Raw genomic sequence first — 27,650 nt, forward strand, 5'->3', positions numbered from 1 at the left:
GAATTCTATAAGATGGATTTAAGACCAGCGCTGCTGTACCCTGCACGTCTAAGGATTCGCATGTTAGATGGAGCCCTTCGTTTTTTTGATTCTCCATCGGATGCCCAGAGTTATCTGGATCAACTTTCATCTTCAACATCTTAATTGTCTTTTTTTTAATTTTCTCCGTTGATCGGAGGCTGTGAATTGGTTGGTTTTAACTTTTCTGTGCCCTATTTGGGCAGAAAAGTTTACTTTTGATTTCTTAATATGGCTGCTAAACTTTCTCTAGCTATGGTAACTTCACACACTTCATGACCCTTGACACCTGGAATTTCCAGCATACTGTCACAGTGAAGACTGACGCAAAATACTTAACTCAATTCGTTCGTTATTTCATTGTCCCCATTACTACCTCTCCAGCACCATTTTCCAGTGGTCTGACATCCACTCTCGCCTCTTTTACACTCTATGTATCTGAAGAAACCTTTGGTATCCTCTTTAATATTACTGGCTAGCTTACTTTCATATTCCATCTTTACCTTATTATTGACTTTTTAGTTGCCTTCTACTGGCTTTTAAAAGCTTCCCAATCCTCTAACTTCCCACTAATTTTTGCTCTATTATGTACTCTCTCTTTGGCTTTTATGTAAGCTTTCACTTCTCACAGTTGTCATCTTTCCTTTAGAATACTTCTTCCTCTTTGGGATATACATATCCTGTGCCTTCCGAATGGCTTCCAGAAATTCCAGCCATTACTGCTCTGCTATCATCCCTGCCAGTGTTATTTTCCAATCAATTTTGGCCAATTTGTCTCTCATGCCCCTGTAATTCCCTTTATCCCACTGTAATACTAATACATCTGACTTTAGCTTCTCCTCAAAATTCAGGGTGAATTTGTTCATACTATGATCACCTCTCACACACCCTGCCCCCCTCCACCGAGAGTGGTCTTTTATCTTAAGCTTTCTAATTAATTCCAGTTCATTGCACAACTTCCAATCTAGAATTGCTGATCCCTTAGTGGGCTCAACCATGAGTTGCTCTAAACAGCCACCACGCAAGCACCCTAGAAATTCCTCCTCTTGGAATTAAGCACCAACCTGACTTCTCCAAACTACCTGCATATTGAAATCCCCCATGACTATTGTAACATTGCCGTTTTGGCGTACATTGTCTATCTCCTGTTGTAATTTGCAGACCACACCCTTACCACTGTCTGGGGGTCTGTACACAACTCCCATCAGGGTCTTTTTATCTTTGCTGTTCCTTAGCTCAATCCACAATGATTCAATGTCTCCATCCTCAGCCTTCCTGCCTATCCTTTTGATACAGTGTGCACCCTTGGACGTTAAGCACCCAGTTATAAACTTTCAGCCATGATTCAGTAATGCCTTCATTCATACCAATCTGAAACTGTGCTACAAGTTCATCTACCTTATTCTGCATACTGCGCACATTTAAATATAGAAACATAGAAAATAGGTGCAGGAGTAGGCCATTCGGCCCTTCGAGCCTACACCACCATTTATTATGATCATGGCTGATCATCCAACTCAGAACCCTGCACCAGCCTTCCCTCCATACCCCCTGATCCCCGTAGCCACAAGGGCCATATCTAACTCCCTCTTAAATATAGCCAATGAACCGGCCTCAACTGTTTCCTGTGGCAGAGAATTCCACAGATTCACCACTCTCTGTGTGAAGTTTTTCCTAATCTCAGTCCTAAAAGGCCTTTATCCTCAAACTGTGACCCCTCGTTCTGGACTTCCCCAACATCGGGAACAATCTTCCTGCATCTAGCCTGTCCAATCCCTTTAGGATTTTAAGCAACACACATCAAAGTTGCTGGTGAACGCAGCAGGCCAAGTAGCATCTATAGGAAGAGGCGCAGTCGACGTTTCAGGCCGAGACCCTTCGTCAGGACTAACTGAAGGAAGAGTGAGTAAGGGATTTGAAAGCTGGAGGGGGAGGGGGAGATGCAAAATGATAGGAGAAGACAGGAGGGGGAGGGATAGAGCCCTTACACTTCCTCCCTTACCACCATTCAGGGCCCCAAACAGTCCTTCCAGGTGAGGCATCACTTCACCTGTGAGTCAACTGGGGTGATATACTGCGTCCGGTCCTCCCGATGTGGCCTTTTATATATTGGTGAGACCCGACGCAGACTGGGAGACCGCTTTGCTGAACATCTACGCTCTGTCCGCCAGAGAAAGCAGGATCTCCCAGTGGCCACACATTTTAATTCCACATCCCATTCCCATTCTGACATGTCTATCCACGGCCTCCTCTACTGTAAAGATGAAGCCACACTCAGGTTGGAGGAACAACACCTTATATTCCGTCTGGGTAGCCTCCAACCTGATGACATGAACATTGACTTCTCTAACTTCCGCTAGGCCCCACCTCCCCCTCGTACCCCATCTGTTACTCATTTTTATGCACACATTCTTTCTCTCACTCTCCTATATACCTCTTGCCCATCCTCTGGGTCAACCCCCCCCCCCGTCTTTCTTCCCGGACCTCCTGTCCCATGATCCTCTCGTATCCCCTTTTGCCTATCACCTGTCCAGCTCTCGGCTCTATCCCTCCCCCTCCTGTCTTCTCCTATCATTTTGCATCTCCCCCTCCCCCTCCAGCTTTCAAATCCCTTACTCACTCTTCCTTCAGTTAGTCCTGACGAAGGGTCTCGGCCTGAAACGTCGACTGCGCCTCTTCCTATAGATGCTGCTTGGCCTGCTGCGTTCACCAGCAACTTTGATGTGTGTTGCTTGAATTTCCAGCATCTGCAGAATTCCTGTTGTTTCCCTTTAGGATTTTATACGTTTCAATCAGATCCCCCCTCAATCTTCTAAATTCCAACGAGTACAAGCCTAGTTCATCCAGTCTTTCTTCATAGGAAAGTCCTGCCATCCCAGGAATCAATCTGGTGAACCTTCTTTGTACTCCCTCTATGGCAAGGATGTCTTTCCTCAGATTAGGGGACCAAAACTGCACACAGTACTCCAGGTGTGGTCTCACCAAGGCCTTGTACAACTGCAGTAGTACCTCCCTGCTCCTGTACTCGAATCCTCTCGCTATAAATGCCAGCATACCATTCGCCTTTTTCACCGCCTGCTGTACCTGCATGCCCACTTTCAATGACTGGTGTATAAAGACACTCAGGTCTCGTTGCACCTCCCCTTTTCCTAATCGGCCACCATTCAGATAATAATCTGTTTTCCTATTTTTGACACCAAAGTGGATAACTTCACATTTATCCACATTAAATTGCATCTGCCATGAATTTGCCCACTCACCCAACCTATCCAAGTCACCCTGCATCCTCTTAGCATCCTCCTCACAGCTAACACTGCCACCCAGTTTCGTGTCATCCACAAACTTGGAGATGCTGCATTTAATTCCCTCATCTAAGTCATTAATACATATTGTAAACAACTGGGGTCCCAGCACTGAGCCTTGCGGAACCCCACTAGTCACTGCCTGCCATTCTGAAAAGGTCCCGTTTATTCCCACTCTTTGCTCCTGTCTGCTAACCAATTCTCTATCCACATCAATACCTTACCCCCAATACCGTGTGCTTTAAGTTTGCACACTAATCTCCTGTGTGGGACCTTGTCAAAAACCTTTTGAAAATCCAAATGTACCATATCCACTGGTTCTCCCCTATCCACTCTACTAGTTACATCCTCAAAAAATTCTATGAGATTAGTCAGACATGATTTTCCTTTCACAAATCCATGCTGACTTTTGTCCGATGATTTCACTGCTTTCCAAATGTGCTGTTATCACATCTTTGATAACTGACTCCAGCAGTTTCCCCACCACCGACGATAGGCTAACCGGTCTATAATTCCCCGGTTTCTCTCTCCCTCCTTTTTTAAAAAGCGGAGTTACATTAGCCACCCTCCAATCCTCAGGAACTAGTCCAGAATCTAACGAGTTTTGAAAAATTATCACTAATGCATCCACTATTTCTTGGGCTACTTCCTTAAGCACTCTGGGATGCAGACCATCTGGTCCTGGGGATTTATCTGCCTTTAATCCCTTCAATTTACCTAACACCACTTCCCTACTAACATGTATTTCGCTCAGTTCCTCCATCTCACTGGACCCTCTGTCCCCTACTATTTCTGGAAGATTATTTATGTCCTCCTGAGTGAAGACAGAACCAAAGTAATTATTCAATTGGTCTGCCATGTCCTTGCTCCCCATAATCAATTCACCTGTTTCTGTCTGCAGGGGACCTACATTTGTCTTTACCAGTCTTTTCCTTTTTACATATCTATAAAAGTTTTTACAGTCAGTTTTTATGTTCCCTGCCAGTTTTCTCTCATAATCTTTTTTCCCCTTCCTAAGTAAGCCCTTTGTCCTCCTTTGCTGAACTCTGAATTTCTCCCAGTCCTCAGGTGAACCACTTTTTCTGGCTAATTTGTATGCTTCTTCTTTGGAATTGATACTATCCCTAATTTCTCTTGTCAGCCACGGGTGCACTACCTTCCTTGATTTATTCTTTTGCCAAACTGGGATGAACAATTGTTGTAGTTCATCCATGCAATCTTTAAATGCTTGCCATTGCATATCCACCGTCAATCCTTTAAGTGTCATTTGCCAGTCTATCTTAGCTAATTCACGATTCATACCTTCAAAGTTACCCCTCTTTAAGTTCAGAACCTTTGTTTCTGAATTAACTATGTCACTCTCCATCTTAATGAAGAATTCCACCATATTATGGTCACTCTTACCCAAGGGGCCTCTCACGACAAGATTGCTAATTAACCCTTCCTCATTGCTCAAAACCCAGTCTGGAATAGCCTGCTCTCTAGTTGGTTCCTCGACATGTTGGTTCAAAAAACCATCCCGCATACATTCCAAGAAATCCTCTTCCTCAGCACCTTTACCAATTTGGTTCACCCAATCTACATGTAGATTGAAGTCACCCATTATAACTGCTGTTCCTTTATTGCAAATATAACACCTTCAGTCCTGTATTCATCCTTTTCAATTTTGTCTACCTTTTACATTGCAACTCAACTTGTTGACTGAAATTTTGCCCCATCATCAGCCTCTCCTCACTAGGAGTCTCACGACACATTGCCTCTGTAAACCAACTACCTCATCTTCAGCACTGTCACTCTGGTTCCCATCCCCCACCAAACTAGTTTAAACCCATATGAACAACTCCAGCCAACCTGCCCACAAGGATATTGGACTCCCTCGGGTTCAGGTGTAATCCACCCTTTCCTACAGGTCATACCTTCCCCAAAAGAGACCCCAATGATCTATAAATCTGAACCCCTGCCCCCGCACCAGTTCCTCAGGCTCGGATTCAGCTGCCGAATCATCCTATTCTTACCCTCACTGTCAAATGACACAAGCAGCAATCCAGGAGGTCCTGTTTCTCAGCTTTACACCTAGCTCCCTAAACCCTCTCTTCAGGACCTCCTCAACTTATCTATCCATGTCACTAGTACCAATATGTACCAAGACTTCTGGCCGTTCACCCTTGCCCTTGAGAATGCCATGGACCCGATCTGAGACATCAATGATCCTGGCACCAGGTTGGCAACATACCATTCCGATATCTCTATCGCACCCACATAACCTCATTTCTGTTCCTCTGACTAAAGAATCTCCTGTCAACAATGCATTCCTCTTTACCTCTCTGCTCTGACTGTGCATTTCCCCTACTTCTCCTGACAGTCACCCAGTTACATGTCTCCAGCAACCTAGGGGTGACTAGGCTTTTGTCTATCACCTCCGCATTCTCCCGTATGAGTCAAAGGTCATCGAGCTGCAGCTCCAGTTCCTTAATACGTTCCCTCAGGAGCTGCCACTCAGTGCACCTGGTGCAGATGAGTTTATCTGGGAAACTGAAGGTCTCCCAGACTTCCCACGTCCCACACAGAGTAAAAAACACTCTCACTAATCTACTCTGCCCTTACAAATAAGGACAGAGAGAGTAATTTACAAGACAATTAACTACACCCAAGCCAGATGAGCCAAAGCCACTCTAGACACTGGCATACTCACAAGAATGGGTGCTCCACTTGCACATGAATTATATTTTTTGGCCCTTTCCAATGAATCCTTCTTGCTGAATGGTCACTCCGAAGCTCTCCCTTTGAAATCTTGATCACCCTCCTGATTAAAAGGTAGCTCTTTTTACGCAGCCCTGATGTAGATTCTCCAACTCAGAGAAAACTGGGGAGAAGTTCTGCTTTTAAATTTTGAGCGTGGACCTGACTGAGAGGTAGCTCTTTTTACGCACTGCCTCTTGCTGATCGATCGCTCAACTCAGAGGAACTGCCACAAAACTCTGCCTTTGAAATCTTGATCTTTAGAACAGAGATGAGGAGGAATTTCTTTAGCTAGAGGGTTGTGAATTATGGAATTAATTACCATGGATAGCTGTGGAGGCCAAGCCATTTTTTAAAATTTTATTTTATTAAGTGGAGATTGATAGGTTCTAGATTAGTAAGGCGAGAGAATGGAGTTGAGAGGGATAATAAATCAGCCATTGAGCAGACTCAATGGGTTGAACAGCCTAATTCTGCACCCATGTCTTCTGGTCAACAGGCCTTTCAGCCTACTGTGTTCATGCTAACCATCAAGCACCCATCTATACTAATCATACCTTAACCTATTTTTATTCTCCCCACATTCCACCGCTCACTAGGATGAATTTTAGTGGCCAATTGATCTGCCTGGTGTCGAATACAGTTCCCAGCATAGCCTCACTGCCTGTATGAGTTACCTTGCCCCTATTAATCACATTATTATTAATAATGCTGATAATAACTTGATTACAATCTTACGGAGTTCTGAATCAGAAATTTTGACATGATTGCCATCTTTTTACGAGATTGGCTGTAGAGGTCACCAGTATCTACAGTTATACTCTTCCTAATGGAAGTAATTTTGTTAATTAAAAATATTGTGAATTCCTTACATTTTGTGGCAAATGCTTGACAGATCATTATAGATTGGGGCAGGGTTCAACATGTGTTTTATAGATGGGAACAAAATTCTTGAATTGGCACTATTCTCTGTAATAATATTGAAAAAATGGGCTCTTTTTGCAGAGAGTATGGCAGTGTTAAAGGAGGCTGGTGTTTTTATGAAAATATTACGGTGGGCTTCCAGCCCAGTTTTCCTCAATTTTCTCTCAGCTACTGTGCATGATCTCGAGTTCATGGACAAAATTGTTTAACTACGGTGACGTTTTACTAAGTGACTTCTTTTTAACCCTAAGTGGGCCACTGTGTTGATATATTTGTTAAGTTATTGTTGAAAGAATCAACAAGTTCATTTACTGAGCAGAAGAGGGGGCACTTCATTCATTAGTTGGGAGATTGAGTTCAAAAGCCATGAGGTAATGTTGCAGCTCTATGAAACCCTAGTTCAACTACACTTAAGAGTATTGTGTTCAGTTCTGGTTGCCTCATACAGAAAGGATGTGGAAGCTTTAGAGAGCGTGCAGAAGAGACTTACCAGGATATTGTCTGGATGCATGTCTTATGAGGATGAGTTGAATGAGCTAGGGTTTTTCGCTCTGGAGAGGAGGAGGAGGATGAGAGGTGACTTGATGGAGGAGTACAAGATGATAAGAGGCATAAACTGAGTAGACAGCCAGAGACTTTTTCTCAGGGCAGAAATGGCCAGTACAAGGGGGTATAATTTAAAGGTGTTTGTTGTAAGGTATAGGGGGGATGTCAGTGAGGCAAGTTATTTTTAGGTGCATGGAATGGGATGCCAAGGGTGGTGGTAAAGGCAGATACATGAGGGATATTTAAGCGACTCTTAGTTAAGCACATGGGTAAAAGAAGAATGGAGGACTATGTGGGAGGGAAGGGTTAGATTGAACTTAGAATCGGTACAACATCATGGGCTGAAGGGTCTGTACTGGCTTTTTAAACTCGTCACCAAAAGCTCCCCCAAAGTTCAGCTATCTAAGCTAGTAACTAAGGGATCTGCATCGGTTAAAAACTGATATGTGACATTTGCTGCAGCTCAGGTGGATTCAGGTGGGTTTGGACTTGGCTTGGGCCTAGTGATAGCTTCCTACTTCATGGGAAGTAGCAGAGTGCAGCTAGTGGCTATGGAATGCCAAGCACAAATCATACCTTCATAAAGGGCTTGAAGACTTGAGTTTTAGGGAAAGGTTGAATAGGTTGGGATTTTACTCAGTGAAATGTGAGAGAATGAGGGGAGATTGGATAGAGGGATACTGAATTGAGGGGTTAGATTGGGTAAGTGCAAGCAGGCTTTTTCCATTGAGGTTGGGTATGACCAGAACTAGTGGTCCCAGGTTAAGGGTAAAAGGTGAAATGTTTAAGGAAAATCTGAGGAGAAACTTCGTCAGAGGGTTGTGAGAGTTTTGAACAAACTGCCAGTGAAAGTGGTGCACACGGGTTCAATTTCAGCATTTAAGAGAAATTTGGATAGGTACATGGATGGGAGGGGTATGGAGCGTTATGGCAGGTTAATGGGACTAGGGAGAAAATTAGTTCCACATGGGCTCGATGAGCAAGAGTCTGTTTCTGTGCTACAGTGCAAAATTCAAAACAAAAATACACATAAATGCACACCGAGGCACGACTGCTCAAGGGATCGAGGCACGATTGCGCAAGCGAGTGGACATCAGACAGTCAGAACAGCGAGAAGAGTTTAAAAGGAAACAGTTATTTATTCACCTAAACACGAGGAAATCTGCAGATGCTGGCATTTCAAGCAACACACATAAAAGTTGCTGGTGAACGCAGCAGGCCAGGCAGCATCTCTAGGAAGAGGTACAGTCGACGTTTCGGGCTGAGACCCTTCGTCAGGACTAACTGAAAGAAGAGCTAGTAAGAGTTCTTTCAGTTAGTCCTGACGAAGGGTCTCGGGCCGAAGCGTCGACTGTACCTCTTCCTAGAGATGCTGCCTGGCCTGCTGCGTTCACCAGCGACTTTGATGTGTGTTGCCAGTTATTTATTCAGTGGTTTGATTGAGGCACGACTGTGCAGGCGTTTGTCGTCAGCCAGTTAGAACAGTGAGAAGAGTTCAAAAAGAAGACAGCGTCATAGAGCAGGTGCCAGAGTAGAGAGAGTCAGAATAGGAGGACTTTGGCTCAACGAGGCTTAGGAGGTAACGGGTCGACGCGAGGTCAGTTACTTGTGAAGAATAGAAACAGGAAGTATAGAACATAACATAGAATAGTACAGCACAGTACAGGCCCTTCGGCCCACAATGTTGTGCCAACCCTCAAACCCTGCCTCCCATACAAGCCCCCACCTTAAATTCTTCCATATACCTGTCTAGTAGTCTCTTAAACTTCACTAGTGTATCTGCCTCCACCACTGACTCAGGCAGTGCATTCCACATACCAACCATTCTCTGAGTTAAAAACCTTCCTCTACTATCCCCCTTGAACTTCCCACCCCTTACTTTAAAGCCATGTCCTCTTGTATTGAGCAGTGGTGCCCTGGGGAAGAGGCGCTGGCTATCCGCTCTATCTATTCCTCTTATTATCTTGTACACCTCTATCATGTCTCCCCTCATCCTCCTTCTCTCCAAAGAGTAAAGACCTAGCTCCCTTAATCTCTGATCATAATCCATACTCTCTAAACAAGGTAGCATCCTGGTAAATCTCCCCTGTACCCTTTCCAATGCTTCCACATCCTTCCTATAGTGAGGTGACCAGAACTGGACACAGTACTCCAAGTGTGGCCTAACCAGAGTTTTATAGAGCTGCATTATTACATCGCGACTCTTAAACTCTATCCCTCAACTTATGAAAGCTAACACCCCATAAGCTTTCTTAACTACCCTACCCATCTGTGAGGCAACTTTCAGGGATCTGTGGACATGTACCCCCAGATCCCTCTGCTCCTCCACACTACCAAGTATCCTGCCATTTATTTTCTACTCTGCCTTGGAGTTTGTCCTTCCAAAGTGTACCACCTCACACTTCTCTGGGTTGAACTCCATCTGCTACTTCTCAGCCCACTTCTGCACCCTATCAATGTCTCTCTGCAATCTTCGACAATCCTCTACACTACCTACAACACCACCAACCTTTGTGTCGTCTGCAAACTTGCCAACCCACCCTTCTACCCCGACATCCAGGTCGTTAATAAAAGTAGAGGTCCCAGAACAGATCCTTGTGGGACACCACTAGTCAAAATCCTCCAATCTGAATGTACTCCCTCCACCACCACCCTCTGCCTTCTGCAGGCAAGCCAATTCTGAATCCACCTGGCCAAACTTCCCTGGATCCCATGCCTTCTGACTTTCTGAATAAGCCTACCATATGGAACCTTGTCAAATGCCTTACTAAAACCCATATAGATCACATCCACTGCACTACCCTCATCTATATGCCTGGTCACCTCCTAAAAGAACTCTATCAGGCTTGTTAGACACGATCCGCCCTTCACAATGCCGGTGTTCTGCACTGGGTGTCAGATGTGGGAAGTTCTGGAGACTCACAGCCTCCTCGATGGCAACATCTGTGCCAGGTGCGTCGAGCTACAGCTTCTTGGGGACCAGGTTAGAGAACTGGAGATGCAACACGATGATCTTCGTCTGGAGGTGATAGAGAGGAGCTGTAGGCAAGTAGTCACCCCAGGGCCTCAGGAGACAGATAAGTGGGTAACAGTCATGAGAGGGAAGGGGAAGAGGCAGATACTAGAGAGTACCCCAGTGGCTGTCCCCCTTAAGAATAAGTACTCCTGTTTGAGTACTGTTGGGGGAACAGCCTACCTGAGGGAAGCAACAGTGGCCGTGCCTCTGGAACAGAGTCTGACCCTGTGGCTCAGAAGGGTAGGGAAAGGAAGAAGATGGCAGCAGTGATAGGGGACTCTATAGTTAGGGGGTCAGACAGGAGATTCTGTGGACGCAGGAAAGAAACACGGATGGTAGTTTGCCTCCCATGTGCCAGGGTCCAGGATGTTTCTGATCACGTCCATGATATCCTGAAGTGGGAAGGAGAATAGCCAGAAGTCGTGGTACATATTGGTACCAACGACATAAGTAGGAAAAGGGAGGTTGTCCTGAAAACAGACGACAGGGAGTTAGGAAAGAAGTTGAGAAGTAGGACCTCGAAGGTAGTAATCTTTGGATTACTGCCTGTGCCATGTGACAGTTAGTATAGGAATAGAATGAGGTGGAGGATAAATGCGTGGCTGAGGGATTGGAGCAGGGGGCAGGGATTCAGATTTCTGGATCATTGGGATCTCTTCTGGGGCAGGAGTGACCTGTACAAAAAGGACGGGTTGCACTTGAATCCGAGGGGGGCCAATATCCTGGCGGGAAGGTTTGCTAAGGCTATTGGGGAAAGTTTAAACTAGAATTGTTGGAAGATGGGAACCGAACTGAAGTGACAGAGGAAAGGGAGGTTGGCTCACAAATACAGAAAGCTTGGAGACAGAGCGAGAGGGAGGATAGGCAGGTGATAGAGAAGGGTTGCGCTCAGACTGATGGTTTGAGATGTGTCTATTTTAATGCAAGGAGTATTATGAACAAAGTGGATGAACTTAGAGCATGGATCAGTACTTGGAGCTATGATGTTGTGGCCATTACAGAGATTTGGATGGTGCAGGGGCAGGAGTCGTTACTTAAGAGTGGCAGGCTTTAGTTTTTTCAGAAAGGACAGGGAGGGAGGCAAAACAGCTGGGGCACTGCCGATCAGAGATAGTGTCACAGCTGCAGAAAAGGAGGAAGTCATGGAGGGATTGTCTAAGGAGTCTCCGTGGGTGGAAGTTAGGAACAGGAAGGGGTTCAATAACTCTTTTGGGTGTTTTTAATAGACCACCCAATAGTAACAAGGACATCAAGGAGCAGATAGGGAAACAGATTCTGGAAAGGTGTAATAACAACAGGGTTGTCGTGGTGGGAGATTTTTATTACCCCAATATTGATTGGCATCTCCCTAGAGTCAGGGGTTTAGATAGGGTGGAGTTTGTTAGGTGTGTTCAGGAAGGTTTGTTGACACAATATGTAGATCAGCCTACAAGAGGAGAGGCTGTACTTGATCTGGTACTGGGAAATGAACCTGGTCAGGTATCAGATCTCTCAGTGGGAGAGCATTTTGGAGACAGTGATCACAATTCTATCTCATTTACCATAGCATTGGAGAGGGATAGGAACAGACAAGTTAGGAAAGTGTTTAATTGGAGTAAGGGGAAATACTAGGCTACCAAGCAGGAACTTGGAAGCATAAACTGGGAGCAGATGTTCTCAGGGAAATGTTCGTCAGAAATGTGACAAATGTTCAGGCGATATGTGCGTGACATTCTGCATAGGTACGTTCCAATGAGACAGGGAAGGGATAATAGAGTACAGGAACCGTGGTGTACAAAGGCTGTTGTAAATTTAGTCAAGAAGAAGAACTTACGAAAGGTTCAAAAAACTAGGCAATGAAAGAGATCTAGAAAATTATAAGGCCAGCAGGAAGGAGTTTAAGAATGAAATTAGGAGAGCCAGAAGGGGCCATGAAAAGGCCTTGGCAAACAGGATCAAGGAAAATCCCAAGGCATTCTGCAAATATGTGAAGAGCAAGAGGATAAGGCATGAGAGAATAGAACCAACCCAAGTGTGACAGTGGAAAACTGTCTTTGGAATTGGAGGAGATAGCAGAGGTACATAATGAATACTTTGCTTCAGTATTCACTATGGAAAAGGATCTTGGTGATTGTAGGGATGACTTGCAGTGGACTGAAAAGCTTGTGAATACAGACGTTAAGAAAGAGGATGTGCTGGAGCTTTTGGAAAGCATCAAGTTGGATAAGTCACCGGGACTGGACGAGATGTACCCCAGGCTACTGTGGGAGGTGAGGGAGGAGATTGCTGAGCCTCTGACGATGATCTTTGCATCATAAATAGGGGACGGGAGAGGTTCCAGAGGATTGGAAAGTTGCGAATGTTGTTCCTTTATTCAAGAAAGGGAGTAGAGATAGCCCAGGAAATTATACACCAGTGAGTCTTACTTCAGTGGTTGGCAAGTTGATGGAAGAGATCCTGAGAGGCAGGATTTATGAACATTTGGAGAGACATAATATGATTAGGAATAGTCAGCATAGTTTTGTCAAAGGCAGGTCGTGCTTTACGAGCCTGATTGAATTTTTTGAGGATGCGACTAAATACATTGAGGAAGGTAGAATAGTAGATGTAGTGTATATGGATTTCAGCAAGGCATTTGATAAGGTACCCCATGCAAGGCTTATTGAGAAAGTAAGAAGGCATGGGATCCAAGGGAAAATTGCTTTGTGGATCCAGAACTGGCTTGCTCACAGAAGGCAAGGAGTGGATGTAGACAGGTCATATTCTGCATGGAGGTCAGTCACCAGTGGTGTGCCTCAGGGATCTGAACTGGGATCCTTACTCTTTGTGATTTTTATAAATGACCTGAATGAGGAAGTGGAGGGATGGGTTAGTAAATTTGCGGACGACACAAACGTTGGGGGTGTTGTGGATAGTGTGGACGGCTGTCAGAGGTTACAGCGGGACATTGATAGGATGCAAAAATGGGCTGAGAAGTGGTAGATGGAGTTCAACCCAGATAAGTGTGAGGTGGTTCATTTTGGTAGATCAAATATGATGGCAGAATATAGTATTAATGGTAAGACTCTTGGCAGTGTGGAGAATCAGAGAGATCTTGGGGTCCAAGTCCATAGGACACTCAAAGCTGCACAGGTTGACTCTGTGGTTCAGAAGGCATACAGTGTTTTGGCCTTTATTAACCGAGGAATTGAGTCTAAGATGCGAGAGGTAATGTTACAGCTATATAGGACCCTGGTCAGACCCCACTTGGAGTACTGTGCACAGTTCTGGTCACCTCTCTACAGAAAGGATGTAGAAACCATAGAAAGGGTGCAGAGGAGACTTACAAGGATATTGCCCAGATTGGGAAGCATGCCTTAAGAGAACAGGTTGCGTGAACTCGGTCTTTTCTCCTTGGAGCAACGGAGGATGAGAGGTAACCTGATAGAGGAGTACAAGATGATGAGAGACATTGATCATATGGATAGTCAGAGGCTTTTCCCCAGGGCTGAAATGGCTAAAACGAGAGGGCACAGCTTTAAAGTGCTTGGAAGTAGGTACAGAGGAGAAGTCAGGGGTAAGTAGTAGTTGTTGTTGTTGTTTTTACACAGAGTAGTGAGTGCCTGGAATGGGCTGCCGGCAACGGTGATGGAGGCGGATATGATAGGGTCTTTTAAGAGACTCCTGGATAGGTACATGGAGTTTAGAAAAATAGAGGGCTATGGGTAACCCAAGGTAATTTCTAAATTAAGTACATGTTCAGCACAGCATTGTGGACCGAAGGGCCTGTATTGTACTGTAGGTTTTCTATGTTTCTATAAAGACAATCTTTGCTTTTCAGCAAGCAAAACTCTCAATTGACAGAAACATATGCACAAAATGATTAGATTTGATTCAGTGGCAAATCTAGTCAATTGAATTGTAGCTTGGAATAAAAGCTTGGGCAAGCTGACAACAGATTGGAATAAAACCAACCCTTATTAGGCAAAGTGACAACACAGATTGCTCAACCTAAGTAATTCTGTTTGTTAGGGAAGACAACTGCTAAATTAGGCAAATCAGAGCACAATGCAGTACGCAATTAGCCAACTATATGACTGCTGCAAAATCTATGTGCTACTGATGCAGGCTCCTCTGCACTGGTGACACCCAACATAAATTGGGAGGCCGTTTTGTCAGCCACCTCAGCTCCATCTGCCCAAAGTGGAATTTCCCAGTGGCCAACCATTTTAATTCCTATCCCCATTTCCATTCCGACATGCCAGTCCATGGTCTCCTCTTGTGCCACGATGAGGCCCTCTCAGAGTGGAGGAGTAACTCATCATATTCCGTCTGCCTAGCCTCCAACTTGATGGCACGAACATCGATTCCTCCTTCTGGAATTTTTTTCCCTTTTCCCCTGCCTTCTATTTCCCACTCTGGCCTCTTACCTCTTCTCCTTACCCGCCTATCACCTCTCCCTGTGTCCACTCCTTCTTCCCCCTCTCCCACAGTCCACTCTCCTCTCGTATCAGATTCCTTCTTCTCCAGCTTTTTGCCTTTTCCACCTGTCTAGGTTCACCGATCACCTTCTAACTATCCTCCTTCCCCTACCTTCACCTTCTTTACTCAGGCTTCTTCCCCCTTCCTTTCCAGTCCTGATGCAGAGTCTTGGCCGGAAATGTGTACATCTCTATAGATGCTGACTGACCTGCTGAATTCCCTCCAGCATTTTGTGTGTGTTGCTTTGGATTTCCACCATCTGCAGAATTTTGTCTTAAAATTAATATAAAATCTTGTTTTGTAAAATGCAGCAGTTGAACTATCCAATAGTCTTGAAAAGGCTTAACAGCAACTTCTCTTTAGAGTCATAGAGCACTACCACACAGATACAGGCCCTTTGGCCCATCTAGTCCATTCAGAACTGTTACTTTCTCTAGTTCCATTGACCTGCACCTGGACTAGAGCCCTCCATATCCTTCCCGTTCATGTACTTATCCAAATTTCTCTGAGGTGTTGCAATGGGGCCCACATCTACCGGCAGCTCTCTCCACACTCAAAGCGTCCTCGAGTGAGCAAGTTTCCTCTCACGTTCCTCTTAACTATTTCACTTTTTAACCCTTAACCTATGACCTCTGGTTCTGGTCTCACCCACCTCAATGGAGAAAGCTTACATTTATCCTATCCATACCCTCATAATTTTGCATACCTTTATCAAATCTCTCCTCATTCTTCTACGCTCCAGGGGATAAAGCCCAAACCTATTCAATCTTTCCCTATAACTCAGGTCCCAGCAATATCCTTAACTGCAACTCAGGACTCTCTCTGTAAAAAATTAATTTGTTTACTGCAGCCCGGGACTCCAAAATTCTCTGTAAAAAAAAATCTAATTGGTCCTGAAGGATATTATACCTTAGTATTTGTAGCTACAAGTCTTCTCCATAATCGTTCTTACTAGCTCTCAGTCACTAATAACCACTGCCATTTCCCAATGACCTCCAATTGTGTAATTTTCATTATGTTCTGCTTCCCTTTAATTAGCAATATCTTTTTTTCACCTCATCTGTATCACTGTGATTCCTCTACAGGGCGGCAGCGAAGTGTGTCACACAGTTCTGGGCCCAATTAAAAACCTGCATCTGTGCCTGTATTTCTGGGAGTTAATTGCCAGCACCAAAGCCATGAGCTGCAACAAGATTTAAGAGAACACGGCTGAGTGAACACCACACAACTAATAATAACCGCTCGGCACTGCAGTTTTCCGAGACACCTCTCAGACACTACGCTGGATCTCGTAACCCCAGATTTGTTAATGACCCTTGCCGCACAAGTTGATAGGGTCGTTAAGAAGGTTTATGGCGTGTTGGCTTTCATTCGGGGATTGAGTTTAAGAACTCCGAGGAAATGTTGCAGCTCTATAAAACCCTGCTTAGACCTCACCTGGAATATTGAGTTCAGTTCTGGTCACCTCATTATAGGAAGGATGTGAAAGCTTTAGAAAAACTGCAGGGATTTACCAGGATGCTGTCAGGACGAGGGAGCTTGTGTTGAGCGAGCTAGGGCTTTTCTCTTTGGAGTAAAGGAGGATGAGAAGCAACTTGATAAGAGGAGTACATATAAGAGGCATAGGTCGAGTGGATAGCCAAGGCGGAAGTACCAGAGGCATAACTTTAAAGTAACAGGAAGAAATCATGGGGGCGGGAGGGGAGGAGCGGGGCAAAAGATGTCAGACACAAGTTGTTGTTGTTTTTTTTAAAATACAGTGGCACAGGAGCATGAAACATAATGCCAGGGGTGATGGTAGAGGCATATACGTTAGCATCATTTAAGAGACTCTCAGATAGGCACATGGATGATAGAAAAATGGAGGGTACTTTATTGATCTTAGAGTAGGTCAAGAGATTGGTACAACATCATGCGCTGAAGTGCCTGTAATGTTATATGTTCTAACATTTTACAAAGATCGATCAGTGTGGGTGAAAGCTCTGAAATTATGACTCAATTAGACAAGTAGAGTAAGTGCACAAATGAAGTGGAGAGAATGACTGACAATAAGGAAAGGAAATAAAGAACAATTCAAAAAAACCCTGAAAAATTGGTTCTTCAACAAGTCTGATAACTTCTGAAAGAAGAAATTGTACAGATTTCCACACAAAACATGAATGTAGCTTTTGGTCTTTCAGAAGCTGCTGGTGTATATTTTCACAACACAGTGGATTCCAGATAACCTGGACATATCGACACCAGTATATTTTGGCCCAATTAAGTGGCTGCCCCAATTCCATGAAATTTCATGGAAATAGTTAAAAGGTATAACAAACTACCATTTAACTGTTTAATTGAATAACAAATGATATATTTAAATGAAATAAACAATTTAGAACACTGCCAATACTAGTACAGTAGCATAAAAAAGTGTATTAGCTCCTAATAGCTAACAACAGAAGAATTCATGGCTGCTGTGTTCTTTTGATTGACTGTAAATGAACAAAACCAACACACACATCGTGCAGATATTGGACTACCATCACTGCCTTCCTGCATAGAGTCAAAATAAAAAAAAATCAAAAATCACTGCTTTTTGAATCAGTGTTCATCATCGCAAATGAATAACATAACACAAACACACATGACTGACGTTATTTAAAAGCTGTTCACTCTGTAATATGTAATAGCTGTTTCTGGCATCTCCAAGTCTAAATGCTTGAAACCATAGTTAAGTAAAGCAGTTCTGAATTCTCTTACTGCTTATTTCTCACCAACTTTCAATGACAAAATCACTGCTTTTTGAACAGAAACACACGCAACTGACGCTATTGAAAAACTGTTCGCTCTAAGCACGGTGTATAGTTTAACGGCCACACAAGTCCACACGATTGACGCAAGGAAGAAACTGTTGGGCAGCAGTCTTCTGTCCCAACTAAATGAAGGGTACCCGGCTATTTTCTCGATCAGCTTTTGACCTTTAAAAGTTGTCCCAATTAGGCAGCTGCGCCGATAAACCAATGGCCCAATGAACTGGAATCCAAAGTATTGCATTTAAAAGGGAACAGTGTGTACATACCCAGGCCATGTCTGGTTAGGCTCATAGAGGATGAGTAGAGTGGGCTCATAGTAACCGTACAGGAACTGCATGTCAATCACGTTCAGCAGCTTCTCATCCAGCTCCCGAACATCAATAATGTAACTGGGAAGAAAACTGGACTTCTGCCTGTGGGAAAGAGTGCTGATAAGTTTAGTGTAATTTCCCTCTTCAGAGATGCTGCTTTGAAATGTTATACACCCCTCCACATTAGCACGAGACAGAATCAGAATCCGGTTAAATATCACTGGTATATGTTATGAAATTTGTTGGTTTGCAGCAGCAGTACATTGCAATACATAATAATAAAAGCTATAAATTACATCAAGGAAGATTTTTTTTAATTTAAAAATTTTTTTTAAAAAGTAGTGCGAAAACAGAGCCGTAAAAAATTGAGATAGTGTACATGGGTTTATTGTCCATTCAGAAATCAGGTGGCAGAGGGGAAGAAGCTGTTTCTGAATCGTTGTGTGTCTTCAGGTTTCTGTACCTCCTCCTTGATGGTGGCAATGAGAAGAGGACCGGTTTTGGGTGAGGGGGGTCCTTAATGATGGATGCTGCCTTCCTTAGGCATGGTCTTTTGAAAATATCCTCCGCTGGGGAGTCTGGTGCCCATGATGGAGCTGGCTCAATCGACAACTTTCAGCAGCCTTTTCCAGACCATGATGCAACCAGTTAGAATGCTCTCCACCATACACATGTAGAAACTTGAGACTTTGGTGTCACACCAAGTCTCCTCAAATTCCTGATGAAACATGGCCGCAGCCATGCCTTTGTGTAATTGCATCAATATGTTGAGCCCAAGACAGATCTTCAGAGATGTTGACACCCGGGAACCTGAAACTGCCCACCCTTTCTATTGTTGATCCCTTGATGAGGACTGGTGTGTGATAGTAAAATTTCAGTCAAACAAATTCCCGGGTGTCAACATCTCTGAAGACCTAGCCTGGGCCCTACATATTAATGAAATTATAGAGGGTATGCCAGTAGCTATATTTCTTTAGGAGGTTAAGGAGATCTGGTAGGTCTAACAAATTTCTACAAATGTACCATGGAGAGTGTTCTGGCTGGTTCCATCACAGTCTGGTTTGGAGGTCCAAACGCAAGGGAGCGGAAGAAGTTGCAGAGTGGACTCCTGAAGAAGGGTCTTAGCCCAAAACATCAACTGTTCATTCATTTCCATAGATACTGCCTGACCTGCTGAGCTCCCCCCGCACTTTGTGTGTGTTACAGAGGTTGTAAACCCAGCCAGCGCCATCATGGGCATTAGCCTCCCCACCATCTAGGGAATCTTCAAAAGGTGATATCTCAAGATGGCGACATCCATCATTAAGGACTCTAACTATCGAGGACATGCCCTCTTCTTGTTATCACCATCAGGGAGATGGTACAGAAGTCAGAAGACACTCACTCAACATTTAGAAAGGAAATGGTGGAACAAAATGAAAAATTCAAGAAATATATTTTACGAAAATAATAAGCTTACCCCTCCCCCATAACTCCATCTTGTTCATCACTTAAGGTGTCCCTCCGAAAAGGCAAGACCACCAGCTGTGTCCCATAAATTAGCATCACTGCACAACGTCCATCTGGGTCCACACGCACTAGAGGAATGTGAACATTTTGCACAAAGCCATCCTGTCAAGAAAGGCAGGAACAAAAAATACAGCACTTATTCCACAAATCCAACACAGCATTCAGGAGAAACTTCTTACAAAACAGAACACACTAGTGAATAAAACAGTTGAGAAAAGGATTTGAGTCACCATCCATCTTCCCGCTGCTACCACCAAGCAGGAGGCACAGATGCCCAAAGTCCTGCGGCATGAGGTTCGAGAACAGCTACATCCCTTCAACAACTCGGCTCTTGAGCCAACTAGCACAACCTTCGAACCACACCATCCAGCAACCCCTGACAACCCCGATTTAACCCTAACCTAATCACACGACTATTTACAATGACCAATTAACTTACGCAGTACGTTTCTCGACAGTGGGAGGACACCTGAGCAGCTGGGGAGAACTCACGCATTCCACTGGGAGAGCATACAGACGCCCTAGAGGACACTGCAATTGAACTCTGTCACCCGAGCTGTAAGAACGCCACACTAACCACTATGCTACTGTGGCACCCATTTACTGACTTTCTAAATTAAAATGGCAAAGAGAAAATAAAATAGACAAACACAAAGATTTTGTCCTGTAGTAACATTCACAAATGTCCTACCTTCAACTCAGGTTCTTCAAAATAATGTAGAGAGAGTGTTTTTAGATCATGGGTCCCAGGATCATACTCAACAACAGACAGCTTTAAAATGAAAAACAGTATTTGTTAGAAACAAACAGTTACTCTACCAGTGGAGAATTAAACAGTCTTCTATGCTTTAATATAAAAAAACTATTTCCCTTATTCTGTTATATAGAACACTACAGTTCAGCACAGGTTCTTCAACCCACAATGTTGCACCAATCTTTTAACGCCAAGAGGACCACAGCCTTGTCCTGATTTAGGGGCTTGAATGCCTCAATGACCCAGAGAGCTATTTTGGCTGGAGTCAGGGCTTTACCCTTTGGCTCTTGGTAGGGCCACCCATGCCAAACAGGTCACAGGGTAGAGGGCAGACACAGACTGGTCCTCCAGGTTCAGGGGTTCAGTTCAGGGCTAACAACACTGACTAGTAAGACAAAACTGTTACGGAAATAATAATGAAGAATTCTTCTGTATTGGAGTGGCCAAGGACAGACAGAGATGGAGTACATTCACTGCTGCCCTAAACGCCAGCAGCACAACAGGCAGCAAGTAAGATCAATCTTGCCCTTCCCTCCCACAGGGCCCTCCATTTTTCTATCACCCATGAGGCTAAGACTCTTAAAAGTCCCTACTGCAGGGGTTTCCAAATTGGGGTCCCCAGACCCCTTGGTTTATGGTAGGGGTCTATGACATTAAAAAAGGTTGGGAACCCCTGTCCTATTGTAAGTGCCTCTACCACCAGCCCGGCAGCATTTTCACACACCCACTACTCTGTATAAAATAAAACCTCTGATATCCCCACATTAATTTTCTTCAATCTCATTAAAATTATGCCGCCCTTTCTCCCAAAAGAAATGGTGCTGGTTGTCTATTCTATCTATACTTCTTTTCGTCCAACAAGATGTACTAGTTAGTAGTGTACCGGGTTTCTTCTTTGTTATGTTAAATTTTAAATGGCTTCTTTGTTATGTTAATCTTTTAAACTGCTGCGTACGTGGATTAAAATGGCTTCTATGCTATGTTAAATGTTGAGAAAGGCTGTAGCTAGACATTTACTTGGGTTAATACAGATAGCAGAGGTACTATCAGCCAATGGGTGTCCATCTTATTCTTGCTTGGGGGTGATATGTTGTCTCATATGACTGGGAACCAGGGGCTTTTGGCGGGGAGTTGGAGGAGAGACCGTGAGGACAACGGACGTGCGGGAAAAGCTCAGGTCGATCACTCCGGGCGGTCCCGAGCCGCGAGTCGACGGGGTCAGAGTGGTCCCGAGGAGGGTCCTGAGCTCCAACGTGTGCACGAAGAACTTGAACTTTGATAAGTCTGGCGCCTTTTCCATTCCCTTTTTTGTATTGAACTTATACTAACCTCATAGACTTAGCAACATCTATAAAGTGTAATTGGTGAAACAGACAGTGTGTGCTGGCTGATGATTGATGTTTGAAGCTCAATCCGGTGGCAGTTGTACAGCAACCGACACAACTGGGAGACCAAGCGGGCGGCAGCCGGGGTTTCCCCGAGATAAATACCAGCCAACATAGCTGAGCGTTACAGTAGGTTAACTGGTCATTGTTAATTGTACTGTGTTCAGGCTAGGGTTAAGTAGGTGGTGGTGGGGGGGGGGGTGGACTGGACAGGACAGTGCGGCACATGGGCCATGCTGTGTCTTTCTCCTATAGCCCAATTAACTTGAGAGAGGAGCCTACACACAGGTCGGGGCGAGAGATTTAAAAAGGAATGTTCACAGGCTTTCAGCTTTTTCTAGTGGCCCAATCAAATCACAAATTATGAGCAAGGGCAAATAAAAATAAGATAGGAACAAGTGGAGTGGCCATTGTGTGAGTGGACCAGTGTCAAAGTGGGAAGTGGCTAAGAGAAGGGGGAGAAGAAGACTGGAGTAATGATAGCGGATTCCATGGTTAGAGGAGTAAGCACGAGATTCTGCGGACATGAAAGAAACACCTCGATGGCATGTTGCTTCCCAGGTATTAAAGTCAGGAACGTTTTGGATTGAGTCCACGGCACCCTCAGTGGGGGAGGGTGACCAGCCAGAAGTCTTGGTACATATTGGCATTAATGACTTAGGTAGGAAAGGTAAGGAGGTCCTGAAGTAAGATTCTAGGGAGCTACGTAGAAAAATGAAAAGCAGGACCTCCAGATTAGTAATCTCTGGATTGCTGCCAGTGCCACCTGCCAGTGGCGGTAAAAATATGATGATTAGGCAGATGAATGTGTGGCTGAGGAAATGGAGCTGGAGACAGGGTTTCAGATTTCTGGATCATTTAGAACTCTTCTGGGGAAGCTATGTCTTATTCAAAATGGACAGGTTACACCTGAACCCGAGGGGGACCAATATCCTTGCTGACAGGTTTGCTAGGGCTGCTGAGGAGGGTTTAGTTAAACTGGCAGGTGGGTGGAACCAGATTGGTAGGGCTCTGAGGATGGGCAGTTGGTATACGATTAGATGCAGTGTGCAGTAAGACAGTCCGCAAGGACAGACAGATGATAGGGCTAAAGTGCAGTCAGTGGGATGAGTTGCAGTGTAACACGGAGGCAAAATCTAAAAGGGTGACGAATATAGGAGAAGGTATTATATTGAAAGCCTCAGAATTGAAGGATGTCTCACTTGAACAGAGATGAGGAGGAATTTCTTTAGACAGAAGGCAGTGAATCTATAGAATTCATTACTATAGGCTTCTATGGCAGCAAGTCATAGGGCATATTCAAATAGGAGGCTGATAGGACCTTGATCAGTCAGGGTGTGAAAGGATATAGAGAGAAAGCAGGAGAATAGAGTAGTGAAGAAAAATGGATCAACCATGATAAAATGTCACAGCAGACTCGATGAGCCAAATGGCCTACTTCTGCTCATGTTTTTTGTCTTATGGCCTTATAAATAAAATAAATAAATAAATAGCAGTCACCTCTCCATCTCCTTCTCTTCAAACCAAAAAGCCCTAGCTCACTCAACCTATCCTCATAAGACATGCCCTAATCCAGGTAATATCCTGGTAATTTCCTCTGCGCCTTCTCTAAAGCTTCCACATCCTTCCTACAATGAGGTCACCAGAAATGAACACAATATTCCAGGGTTTTATAGAGCTATAGCATTACCTCACAGCTCTTGTGTTAAAGGAAGACCAGTTTACCATATACCTTCCTAAGCCCAACTCACAAAAAACTCTACTTGCCCTGTCACTCACACACATAGACTGCACACTTGCCTTGGCATCCTTGAAACTAAGTAGGAGTGCGTCCCGTTTGGAACCTGCCAGCTGGACACTGGCGACGGACATAACGTTGCCAAACAGAGAAAATGATGCCACCTGCTCCAGCTTTTCCTTACGACCTTTGACCTCTAGAGAAAACAGGAGACACTGATTAACAAATAAATCTGATTTCTATCATTTTTCTTGCTAATGAAAAACAACGAATTATTCACTCCTCCTTTACTGTTAGTCATTTACAGGCCAATAATCCCAGCGAGTTTCAAAACTATCTCAGATAAAACTCTGAAAGTTCACATTAACTTTTTTTGAATACAGTTCCACTTAATACACAGAAGTAGCCCACCAAACTGTATGGTTTACACATATGGAACCCATATAATTAAAACAGAAGTTAAGATTTTTAAATTGGCTTTTTTTGCCACATGTACATCAAAACATATAGTGAAATGCATAGTGTCAACAACTTGCTGGAGGCACTCTGCAAGTATCACAATGCTTCTGGCACTAACATAACAGGTCCACAATAGGAAACCAGAACACCCGGAGGAAACCCACACGGTCACAGGCTCTTTACAGACAGCTGTAAAGCATTACATTAACCGCTATGCTACTATGTGCCACTGTGCTGTTTTGTGCAAAGACTGCGGATGCTCTCTACAACCTAATGGCATGAACAATGAGTTTTCCAATCTTAAGTAACCCTTTCCTCCGTGGGTTTCCCTCTTTCTCCTTCTTCTCTCCTTCTGACCTCCTATTTTTATCCCCTTTCCTTTAGACCCTCATCACCAATATTCATCCTCCTTCCCCTACTGGTTCCATCCACACACTACATATAGTTTACCCACAAGCTCCCCTTCACCACCTCCCCTATCTGCTTCTGGTCCTGCTTGCCATACATCTCTCACCAAATGGTTCCCATTCTCATCTCTTTTATTAAGAGTCAGTGCACTTTGTATTCCTGTTTACTTCCCTCCAACCACTGTCTCCAACCTCCACATTCCTCTTCCCCACCTTGCTCCACCCATCTCCCTATTTTTCCCTCTTTCTCTTGCTCTATCTTTCATTCAACAGCTGTCTCCTAACCCCAGCCTTCCAGCATTAACATAACTTGCCCAGAATTTACTAACCCTTACTAATCCACACATCCCTCTTTGACCTGGTGCAAACTTCCTTGTCATCTCACACCCCTTAGCAACACAAAAAGCACTGCAGAGAGTCAGTGGGTCAGGCAGCATGGAAAGAAATGCACCCAGAACATCAACTGTTCATTTCCCTCTATGGATGCTGCCTGACCAGTATCTGTAATCACTTGTCGGCATCTCACCCACCAGTCATCTCACAAACAAGAGAAAATCTGCAGATGCTGGAAATCCGAGCAACCCACACAAAATACCAGCCCTGCCGAAGGATTTTGGCACAAAACATCAACTGTACTTTTTCCATAAATGCTGCCTGGCTTGCTGAGTTTCTCCAGCATTTTGTGTGTGTTGCATCAGTCACGTCAGTCACCTGAATCAACATTCCCTTTCTGCTCTTTTTACTGGCCTTCTCCCTTCTCAGTCCTGACCTAGGCTTTTAATCCAAAACATCAACATCTCCTCTCCTCCCACAGATGCTGCTCATTTGCCGAGTTCCTCCAGCAGATTGCTGGTTGCTCGAGAGCATATATAAATCTGCCCTGCTGCAGTGATATCCTAATAATAGTCAAACTCGTGGTTGAGAGACCTGGGGCATGTAATCGGAGAGTCTGGTGTCTGTACCCACAGAGTCCTGGGATCAAAGCCCAAAGATCAGAACCTTGATCAGAGTCCCCATTCTCTCTCTCTCTTTGGTCTTCTGGAAGACGACATAGGCATTTGAAAGCCTGGATCAGCAGACCTATGAACAACTTCTCAGTCCCTGCTGTCGGACTCCTGAGTCAGATTCAGGTTAGTTTATAGTCAATGAAATTCCGTGTTTGCAGTCAGTGTACATTTAATGATAAATACAACAATAAACACAGTAACTAGTGTGAAACAGCAGAAGCAGAATGGAGCAAGTACAGTAGTACTATCATCTCTACTTGCTGCTGCCATCTGGAAAGTGGTACAGGAGCCTCAGGACCCACACCATCAGGTTCAGGAACAGTTGTTACCCCTCAACCACCAGGCACTTGAACCAGTGGAGATAACTTCACTCATTCCATCTCTGAACTGTTCCCACAACCCATGGACTCACTTTCAAAGACTCTTCATCTCATGTTCTTGATATGTATTGCTTATTTATTTACTATCATTTTTTTCTTTTTGTATTTGCAATAAATTCCACAGATTCACCACCTCCTGCCTAGAGAAGCTCCTCCTCTCACCTGTATCTTCATCCAAATTAAGTTTTTATAAATGGCTCAAAAGTTCTGCACGAAGGGTCCATTCTGTGGCATGCAACTCTATGAGAATCAATCAGGAAATAGCTGTATGATGAAAGGGCAATCTTACCTGAAGATTTGTCTCCTTTTACTGTGCTCTGCAAATACAAACACAAAAGAAACAGATGTCATTGGTCCCGAGACAGAACAAAGCACTTGAATGCTGAAAGTCTCAAAGGTGCTGGAAACTCTGAATTTCTTATTTCCTCCTAACACAGGAGACAGCCATACAGCCCCTAAAAAGTCTACAAAAATCCAGAAACTGTAGATGCTGCAAATCCAAAATAAAGTGCTAGAAAGATCAAACACAAGAGCTCTGCGGATGCTGGAAATCTTGAGCAACACACACAAAATGCTGGAGGAACTCAGCAGGTTAGGTAGCATCCATGGAGAGAAATAAACAGTCAATGTTTCAGACTGAGACCTTTAGTTGGGACTAGAAAGGAAGGGGGGAGAACCCCGAATAAGAAGGTGGGGGAAGGAGGGGAGGGGTAGTACAAAGTTGGCAGGTGATAGTGAGACTAGGTAATCAGAAAGGACAATAGACCTTGGGAGAAAGAGAAGGGGGAGGGACATCAGAGGGAGGTGATGGGTAGGTGAGAAGAGAATGGTAAGAGTGTAGCCACAATAGGTATCTGTTTATTCTAACTCCATATACGCTGCATCACTTGCTGAGTTCCTTCAACATTTTGTGCGTGATGCAAGAAAGAACTCAGGTCAGGCAGCATCTGTGGAAAGAGAAACAGTTAATGTTTCAAGTTCAGGACTCCTCCTCAGAAATTTGATAACTCTCAAAGCTTTCCCAATAGTCCCATTTTCCCCAATCTATTTCCATTTTCCAATTCTCTCTGACATTTTCATCAATTTGGCCACAGAGAGAACATCAATACCATGCTTCCAATCCATTTCCAAAATTTTCCAGGCAAACACTTTCACCGTGAATAACGGGGATTCAACTGGAGACAGAGCAGTGACTCACTTTTCTTTTAAGATGGAAAATACACTCAGTAGCCACTTTATTAGGTACACCTTGTTAATGCAAATACTTAAGCAGCCAATCATGTGACAGCAACCCAATGCATCAAAGCAATGTCATGGTCAAGAGATTTAGTTGTTGTTCAGACCAAACATCAGATGGAGGAAAAAATGTGATCTAAGTGACTTTGACCATATAAACATAGTGGAGCCTGATGGGGTGGTTTGAGTATCCCAGAATCTGCTGATCTCCTGGGATTTTCACACACAAGTGTGTAGAGTTTACAGAAAATGGTGCAAAAATAAAAAACATCCAGTTCTGGGAATAAAAACGCCTTATTAATGAGAGAGAAGAGGATTGCCAGACTGGTTCAAGCTGTCAGGAAGGCTACAGTAACTCAAATGTGGTGTGCAGAAGAACATCTCTGAATGCACAGCATGTTGAACCTTGAAGTGGGATATGCAAAAGCTTCAATGACAGGTTTACCAATCACCAGTTGTGCCATCCCTTCAGTGAGGATGGGGATGTCGATCTGCTCGTTAGCACCCCCATCATCCAGGTCATGCTCTCTTTTTGCTGCTGCCATCAGGAAAGTGGTACAGGAACCTCAGGACCCACACTACCAAGTTCAGGAACAGTTATTAACCCCTCAACGATCAGGCCCTTGAACTCAAGGAGATAACTTTACTCAACTTCACTGTTCCCACAGCTTATTGCCACACTTT

The 27,650-nt window shown here is 44.2% G+C and overlaps 1 protein-coding gene across 4 annotated transcripts in view; it reads right to left on the bottom strand.

Annotated features, from left to right (window-relative positions):
* cpsf1 (cleavage and polyadenylation specific factor 1) overlaps nucleotides 1–27,650 on the bottom strand; it is a 147,012-nt gene that overhangs the window by 104,648 nt on the left and 14,714 nt on the right. For 2 of the 4 annotated variants that reach the window (XM_063044660.1, XM_063044661.1), the window contains exons 3-7: nucleotides 26,020–26,047; nucleotides 23,540–23,673; nucleotides 20,292–20,372; nucleotides 19,551–19,702; nucleotides 18,047–18,208 (exon numbers count right to left, since the gene is read on the bottom strand). In XM_063044660.1, the coding sequence (XP_062900730.1) occupies nucleotides 18,047–18,208; nucleotides 19,551–19,702; nucleotides 20,292–20,372; nucleotides 23,540–23,673; nucleotides 26,020–26,047 (557 nt within the window). The remainder of the gene's footprint in view (nucleotides 1–18,046; nucleotides 18,209–19,550; nucleotides 19,703–20,291; nucleotides 20,373–23,539; nucleotides 23,674–26,019; nucleotides 26,048–27,650) is intronic. The other 2 variants (XM_063044663.1, XM_063044662.1) reach the window with 1 other exon arrangement.

This window comes from Mobula hypostoma, chromosome 3 (assembly GCF_963921235.1).
Source record: "Mobula hypostoma chromosome 3, sMobHyp1.1, whole genome shotgun sequence".
Taxonomy (NCBI): Eukaryota; Metazoa; Chordata; class Chondrichthyes; order Myliobatiformes; family Myliobatidae; genus Mobula; species Mobula hypostoma.